The 8820-nt window shown below is 29.3% G+C and overlaps 1 protein-coding gene and 1 non-coding gene across 2 annotated transcripts; one reads left to right on the plus strand and one right to left on the minus strand.

Moving 5' to 3' along the window:
* Positions 1 to 814: 814 nt before the first annotated feature.
* Positions 815 to 2686, minus strand: LOC106760870 (cinnamoyl-CoA reductase 1-like; the record flags this gene model as incomplete). Its single annotated transcript, NM_001317305.1, is given in 6 exon segments — positions 815 to 1200; positions 1431 to 1617; positions 1757 to 1919; positions 2023 to 2214; positions 2296 to 2465; positions 2544 to 2686. Coding segments are annotated over 6 exon segments (978 nt in total). The 3' UTR covers positions 815 to 1055.
* Positions 2687 to 4876: 2190 nt separating this feature from the next.
* On the plus strand, positions 4877 to 4948 carry TRNAQ-UUG. The gene has a single exon. It is a non-coding gene; the product is annotated as a tRNA-Gln (tRNA).
* Positions 4949 to 8820: the final 3872 nt, after the last annotated feature.

An 8820-nucleotide genomic window follows, 5' to 3' on the forward strand; every position in this document is an offset into this window, starting at 1 on the left:
TTATGTACATTAAAAAAATCCTCTAAAGTATCAATAAAGTATTAGAAACACATACTTATCCAAATAACACATATCAGTTGCAAATTGATTTAAAATGTGATTATGTATTTTTTTATAAAGATAATCTTTTAAAGTATCAATCAAATATTAAAAGCGCATATCTATTAAGATAATCAAGTTAAGATATTCCATTTGAAAACCATTTATCTTTAACAGATGTATTTATATAATGTTGCATTCTGAAAACGCATTTATTTATAATGTAATTATGTGTTTTGATTAAATCTTTTAAAATCAAATATTAAATACACATATTTATCAAGATAAGATGATTATATTACATACTAAAAATAACGCAAATTGAACACACTTATATTACAATTTCTTTTAGGATGTGAGTTCGTACTTTTAAAAAATAATTAAAGTGTCAATCAAATATTGAAAACACATATTTATTAAAGATATGATATATTGAAATATTTATTACCTAAATGAATATGATGTTAATTGCCTCACAATAATTGCAAGTCCAAGGAAGTCTTACAAAATGCAAAAGGAAAGGTTAAGAGATTAATTACTTTGTGATTTTGATAAAATAATAATCTAATTCAATTTAAAAAATTGGGTTAATTTAAATTTAGATTTTTTAATTAGATCCGATTCAATAAAGTTAGGTATAAGTTTTTAATTTTTTCTTAAAATTTATTATTTTAAAACATTTTTAGACTGAATATTGTTTAAAAACGTTACGTGTGACATACAGTCAATATTGATCTTACCAACGAATTTTCCAGCAGAGTAACAAATGATAAAATGATAAAAACATAATAATGGGTGCATTAGCTGCAACAAACATCTTCTACTAATACAATATCACAAGGATACAATCTGGAACGCAGACTCTACCATGGTCACTCATTTTTGAAACTTGTCACCAGAAAAAACCAGTCCAAGAATCACTTATTACAGAACTTACATCACTTTCCATTTATTTAACACTAAGTTTACCTCAAGCATAGGCATAAGAAGGTTTCCACGTTTCTTGAAGGGTAACATTAAACTTTCAGAAACTTCTTTTCCTTCAAGCTCTCCACAGTGTCCTTGAGGCTCACTTCCAAAGGAATATAGTCAATCCCCAAGCTCTTTGCTTTTTCCTTCGAAACCTGAAATATTGGTTCTAATGGCTTATCGTCTTCACACCTGCCAATATTGTTCACAGAGTGAAATGGGTATTAGAAAAATAAAAAACAACAAAATCTCAAATTACTTATAATTATACAAATGCAAAACAAAATTAGACCACCAATTGAGTTTTTCTTACAAAATAAGTTTTTAAATACCTACATATATGCAAAGTTTTTGTTTTGGCCTCACCTTTTCTGTATATAAAATGTATGCAATTTTGATACTATCACAATATTTATACTCACTTGTCTGGAATTTGCAATGTTGGGTATAAATCTCGTAAAATCTTGGCAGCATCTCCAAAGTGTGCTACTCTCTCAACTAGTAAATATCTTCCATTAGCCGAAGCATTCTCATATGCTAGAATATGGGCCAATGCAACATCTTTCACGTCGACCCATCCCAAAGAAGCATTTTTAAATGTTTTCGCCCCTGTGTCAAGGCCATGGATCAGTTTCTTCATTTCACTCATAACAGTTTTAGTTGAAAGAAATTAGATTCTGTAATCAAGATGCAGACAAGGCAAACAATAGAAATTATACAGCACACAGCATAAATAGTAATTACTTACCATTAACTAAACCTAAAACTATAGCAGCGCTAGTATTAAGCACTGGTTGCAAGAGAGGTCCAACAACCAATGCTGGGTTCATTGTAACCAGGTCAATGTTGTTTTCTTTCGCAAATTTCCAGGCAGCATCTTCGGCCAGAGTCTTTGAAAGGTTATACCATAACTAAAACAGAAACAGGAAATAGAAAGAAAAGTGAAGAACACGGTAACACAATGAATTAAGGATTAACGTGTAATGAAAGTTTATTAGAGGAAACAGCACATACCCCTGTTCTCTTACAGTATTCCGGGTCAGAATACCAAGTCTCGTCAACCACAACATCAGGGTTTTTAGGCCTGTCGCTGAACGCAACTGCAGCAATAGAAGAAGTTAAAACGACGCGTTTCAGCGTGGGCGAGTTCACACACGATTTCAGAACATTCAGAGTCCCCTTCACTGCCGGGTCCAACAACTCAGTCTGCAACAGATAAATTAAAAACAAAATATTACACAGATTATATAAAATAAATACACAGATCAAATTGCAAAAGAAGTAAACCTGCGGATCTTTGGCATCGTTGAAAAAGGGAGAAGCAGTGTGAAACACAGCGTGAACACCTTCAACGGCAGAGTCAAAGGAACCTTCTTCTAGAAGATTCGCCTTCACGAGATGCAATCTCTCCTTCGCACCATCAAGGCTGAGCAAGTGATCTACCTTTTTGGGATCATCTGCACATCACACATTACCCAATCTTTAATCTTCCAAACAGTAATGCATCACCACTTTTCAAAAAAAAAAAAACATACTCGTGTCGCGAACGGTGGCCTTCACGGTGTAGCCGCGTTCGAGAAGAAACTTGACGAGCCAGGAAGCGATGTAACCGGAAGCGCCGGTGACACAGACTAGTTTTCCAGCGGCGGTGCTCATTGTGGATTATGTTGTTCTGCTCCGAGCTTTCTTGGTGGAGTGTTGTGGTTTGTCACTGAAGGCAATTTATAGTGTTCCATGGAATCACGTGTATGCTTTGGAAAAAGTGCGGTTTGGTCGGACATTATTGCACACACTTCTGGATATAGAAAAATGAGTGGTGTTGAGATGAACACGGTGGCTTACCTTATCTATCTACTTACACCATACGGAAAGTGTGTCTCCATTGTCATGATGCTGAAAATAAAAGATAAGATTTTTTAAGTTATATGATAGACAGAAATAGAAATTAAAAAAGAAAAAGTAGTTGGTAGGAATCATGGATTAAACAACGATATATGGGTAGGTATATAATTTATCTTGTCGTGATTGCTAAATTATTCTGAATTTGCAGATTCTATTAAATAAATAAAAAAATAAGTTTTTCAATTATGTTGCATATTCTTTAACATTCCTCCAATCTGAATTCTGAATAGGTGAAAACCAAAAAATGAAAGAAAATACAATGAAGTGTAAAAATTTCTGCGTCCGACCAATGGGATAATTGGGCACGACAAAAATTTATGATGATTGTCATGTCGGATCTTCTTGTTGGGAAAACAAAGATCCAACGTTAAGTAAATGAAAGTTCAAATATAAGTTTATATACACGATATACGTCTTTATTGTTAAAAGTTCTTTTAGAACGATATTAAAAACAAATTCATAAATTAGTTTTACCAATTAAAGTTTAACTTTCCTTGTTTTATGTAATAAAGGTTAAAACAATTTCATTAAAACACGAATAATGATATTTTAATAATTTTTTTTAATAATTTTTTGATAATAAAATATGTATAATCATTTTATTGATCTGTTTAAATTTATTTTAAAAAAATATTTGAATTGAATAAATCATGAATTATTACATATGTATTTTCAATAAATTATAAAAAAAATTATTAAAAAGATTTTTTTTCTTAAAGACTGTAACAGTACTTTAAACATTTCCTTTCATCTACATTTAATACCTTTTTACATTTAATTTTCGTTAATATTTTACTATGCAACATAATTTTATTCATCTTACTACGTTAACCAAGTAATTTATATGTTATATTACGATAATAAAATTAAAAAAAAATCTTATTTTTAATACCCACTGTACGTCAAAAGTGAAGAACTTCCCAAATTAGAAAGAAATAAAAAGGAATTTATTTCTTTTTCTAGTTGCTTCCAGCATCTGCTTTTGGAATAATAAACAAGTACGTCAGTGCGTATGTCATTTAGTTCCAGATAGCACCGACCAAAAAGAAAGTACAATGCGTTGGACAGAAAAGATAAAAAAGGAAAAAAGTTTTTTTAATAATACCTTTTAAATTTAAATAGACTGATGACACGTATTCCATATTATAAAAAAGTTATTATCAAAATATCATAATCCATTAAAAAATTCATCTGGTTAGTATGTATTTAAGGGAAAGGAGGTGACCCGAAATTTATTATGTAAAAATCAATTTGACACACATTTAAAACGTATTCACAAAATTCAACAAAACTAAAAATAAAATAAACTATTAAGCTTTTTTATAAGATTGAAATAAATGGCATGGAAGAGAACTCAAGAATAAAAGGTGATTAAATCAACTTTTTTCTATAATTTTTTCATTTAGAGAGAATTAATCAGGAAATTGTCACAAATTTCACATCAAAATCTAATGTAGAAACTAGATAAATCTAGAGCTACAAACACTGCCTTGAAATCACTATAATTTTGAACGCGAACAATTTATTTTTTAGTATAAATTGTTATTATTAATGACGATTAATATAAAAAATCAATAAAATAAACTAGAGAAAAAGGTAAAGGCAATATATTATAATTATTCATGATAAAAATCTAAAATGAATCTTGCAAAGATGCATTACAAAATATACATTTCTTTCAAAAATTTTAGTAGTTTGAAACATTGGATTAACTATTTACCAAAGGATTAAATGTAAATTATGTTAATGAAACTTGAAAAATATTATTACAGGAGTAGAATAAATAGAGTATTTGTGGAATTTTATTTTAAAGCATAGAAAAATTTATATTTAGAAAAAATGTAAATAATGAGCATTTAATTAGTACAAAATATTTTATTTAAAATGATGAAAAGGTTCATTAGATGTTTACTAAGAATTGTATCACGAAATTTATAGTTTGAGTAAACTTCATTTAAAATATATGGGTTCTATGGTGTAGTGGTTAGCACTCTGGACTTTGAATCCAGCGACCTGGGTTCGACTCCCGGTAGGACCTCTTTTCTTTTATTTAAAAAGGAAAAACTCATTTTAATAGAAAAAAACTCTTTAATAAACTCACCTTTTTTTTCTTTTATTTAAAAAGAAAAAATTCTTTAATAAACTCACCAACTTATTTGCAAAGACATACATAATTAATTATTGGTTAGCACTCTCTATTTTGAAAAACAACTATTTTAAAAAAATATTTCTTTAATAAACTCACCAATTTAACTACAATGAAATACATAGTTCATTGCAGAGAGACTTGTTTTCTTAAAACATGTGTGTATTATATGTTTCTAAATACAGTACAGTGTTTTACAATTTTTTTGTCCAATAGACATGCAATAAATAACAATTAAGATTTAATTATATTTTTAATCATTATATTTGAATCTTATAATTAAGGATAACTGTAAAGTTATTTATACGAAAAGATAACTTTTAATAAGATTTAATCAAGTATGAAGTTATAAATTTATCGTTCGTCATCTTGTTCACATATTAAAAAGTACAAGATTATATATAATTATCTAATTAATAAAGTTACTGTATTATATTTAATATATAAAAATGAATAATTTTTATTGTTATAATTAAAATATATTTATTTAAAAGTTCATATATTATTATATTTATTGTTTTGGATGCACATGTCAACCAAAATTACATAAATTGACATATTCTAAAATTATTATTGTTTTCTTATGTCGGGCATGTTCAGACACGATGTTTTTTTTCTCAATAATTATTTTTATTTTTTATTAATAATTATTTTCATAGAATAAACGCGGTTAAGAAAACGTTGCACAGAATATATCATATGCTTGTTAGAAAAATGCTGCAAAAAGTATATCAAATGACGGTTAGAAAAATGTTGCACAAAATATACCACTGAACTTGCTGTGGTCATTCATTTCATCATTAAGCTAAGTTGGCTTAGATAGCCGTGTTACAATGCTTCAACTTTCAAATAAAATTAAAACCACATGTCGGGTTCTAGGTTACATAACGACCAATTTGGTCAAATCTCAACAATGCTAACAACTTGGGTGACCGGGCTACTAATAGCTAGTTGACTTATTAAAACTAAACATACTCAAACAACCCATTAAATTTTGGCAAAGCAATTAGTAAGCTAACACTTCTCATTTAGATATTCTATGTTATTTTTTATAATAATATTGTTGGATGTGACCAATTGTCTGATGACTCTTTAAATCATTATATTTGGATCAAGGTGAGGTGAATGATCAAAAGATGTGTTTATAATTAGAGGATATGAAGATGGTATGGTTTTTACATTGGGTGTTGAAGATGCTCCCTTAGTAGTAAAGTCAAATTGCAAATATTTTCCCAGCTTACGCAAGTTCCGTTCAACATTTCCAGGTCAATTTGATAAAGTTTTCTCAGGTTGACTCAGGTCATACACTATGTAGTCTCCTTGAAATTGTTCCTCTGTTTTTAACTTCTTTTTTTCTAGTGCTTGCTTTAGAGAAAGATTTAAAGAAAGAAATAAGTAAAATGTCGTTGGGTCCACTCCTAGGAAAGAGAGATGTGTCACGACGAACAATTTAAGAACTAAGTCTTTCCTAACGAGAATATTCTCTAAGCAATCTCAATCTGAAATATTTCTCAAAAGAAATTCTTAATCAAAACAAAAACAGAGACTTTCCTTGCAATTTTTAAAATAACTAAAGACTACAAAAACACAAACTAAATTAGATGTATTTACGTTAAAAAAATATAAACAAATAAAAATAAATAAATAATAAGAAACAAAATAATAAAATAATAATTGTATTTTCTGACAACAATGCCAAATTTGATATTTATCGTCAACATAATCAAATTATCACTACTTAACCAAGACAATTTTAGTATTGCCAAATTGATACTTAACAAACTAGATAGAATTAAGTTAACCTTGTGAGTCGTATCCCTACATAATTGATTTTTAACAATTGATTCTTATGAAATTCTACGTCAAAGGTTAATAAAGCACAATGAAATAATAAAAAATAAATGTAAAACCTAACCTATTGAAATTTAGTAATTAAAATTGGTATGAAAGAATATAAATGTTATTTTGATAATACTAATTGACATAACAAATTATTATAAGAATTTAAACGATTATAATAAAATAGGTTAACAATTTTTCTAAACCTACATTAATTTCATCTTCCGTATCATCACACTTAGATTCCTCATTCTTATCCATACTGATTTACATATTTAACAGCCCCAAACATCATTCTATTCTCCTCCACACAACCCATTGCACAAAACCACAATAACAGGAACTAATCATAACACACAAACAAAGGAAGGAGGCTCCACCAGCGAGTTTGAGTTTCAAATAGAGTTAAGCGGTGATGACGAAGTAAGTCACACAGATCCCCGAATCACTAGTGGTATGCACAATTAGATCTATAAATAAACAAAATCCTCGCGCGAATGGGAAAGAATGATGTCACTAACGACGACCTTGGCTAGGCATAGGAGGTTTCGATGGCAACTCCAGTCGGACAAAGGATGAACAACAACAATGTTGAATGGTAACACCTACGATGGTGACCACGAGGCCAGTGAAAAGTTCAAGTGGTAAGGGTAAGCAACAACAATGTTTGTGTTAGGTTGCTGATGACCTCACATGCTAAAAATGGATCACACTGTTGAAATGGAGAACCTTGGATGGATGCCTTAACAAAGAAGAAGATGAAGTGAAAAATTAATTTCATTTTTTAAATTAGGCTTAAATATTAATTTAGTCCCTATTTTCATTAATTTTATTCAATGTGGTCATCTTTCTTTTTGTGATTTATAAAGTCTCAATTTTAGTCAATTGTGGTCAATTTGGTCCTTTCTAGTAATAATATTTAAATAGTTAATGGGATAGTAGACAAATTAACATTGTTTGTACGAAGTGAATTTTTTTCCTCATCACGATTTTCATCTTTTAGGACCTATTTCCTCTATCATCATAACCAACTTCATCCATATAAATCAATATCATTAAGAGACAGGAAGACATTCTAAAAATGTTTTCTCAATATCTTTTGTCTTATATATCTATACAAGTAGCACAATTGCCTTTGTAAGAAACAACATAGCATTTTGCCTCATACCAAAAGTCTACACCCTACGTGATAAAGTAAATGTTCTAAGTAACAGATCTTTTTCGAATGAGTCTATATAAAGAAATTGCATGAAGAGAAGAACAAGAAGAATCATTATTGCTCACTCTTACACTGTCAAATTTCTCTCAAACTTGCGTCGTAACAATCTTTGAAAAAGAAAAGCTTTTTTACAAGTTTTTAGATACTCTTTGTATTGCAAAAATATAATCTCCAAGAGAGTTATCATTTGTACTTGCTTTATAAAACACTTTATTGTTTTTGTTTATTCAAAAATGAATTAAAATACTTGTTTGTTTAACTTAGTGGAGTTAAACGATCTAGTGAGTTGGACTAGTGCAAAACTAGGAGTGATAATACTTGTTTGTAAATAATGAACGGTGAAACTCGTTTGTAATCTTTTAAAGATTTAATGAAACCCCTTAAAAGTGCTTAAAGGAGAACTAGACGTAGCTTAGATTGGATTGAACCAATATAAAAACAAGTCTTCATCCTTGTTTTCATCTTAAAATCTTTCTAAACGCTTATGAAAATCTTTAAGTGTTCAACCCTTTTACAGATCATCTAACCCCTGCAATAACGTCTAACATTTACTTGCAAAAAAATTTAAGTTTATTCAAACCTCTCATTTCTAGAGTTTACTCGTGTTTCAGAAGGTGGTGTGACAAGGTCGTGTAATGGGTCCCAAAGGTGAATATGAAGGATATGAAATCTTCTAATGTTATGGTATTTAGGTTGATGGAAGGAA

This window comes from Vigna radiata, chromosome 5 (assembly GCF_000741045.1).
Source record: "Vigna radiata var. radiata cultivar VC1973A chromosome 5, Vradiata_ver6, whole genome shotgun sequence".
In the NCBI taxonomy this organism is placed as follows: domain Eukaryota; kingdom Viridiplantae; phylum Streptophyta; class Magnoliopsida; order Fabales; family Fabaceae; genus Vigna; species Vigna radiata.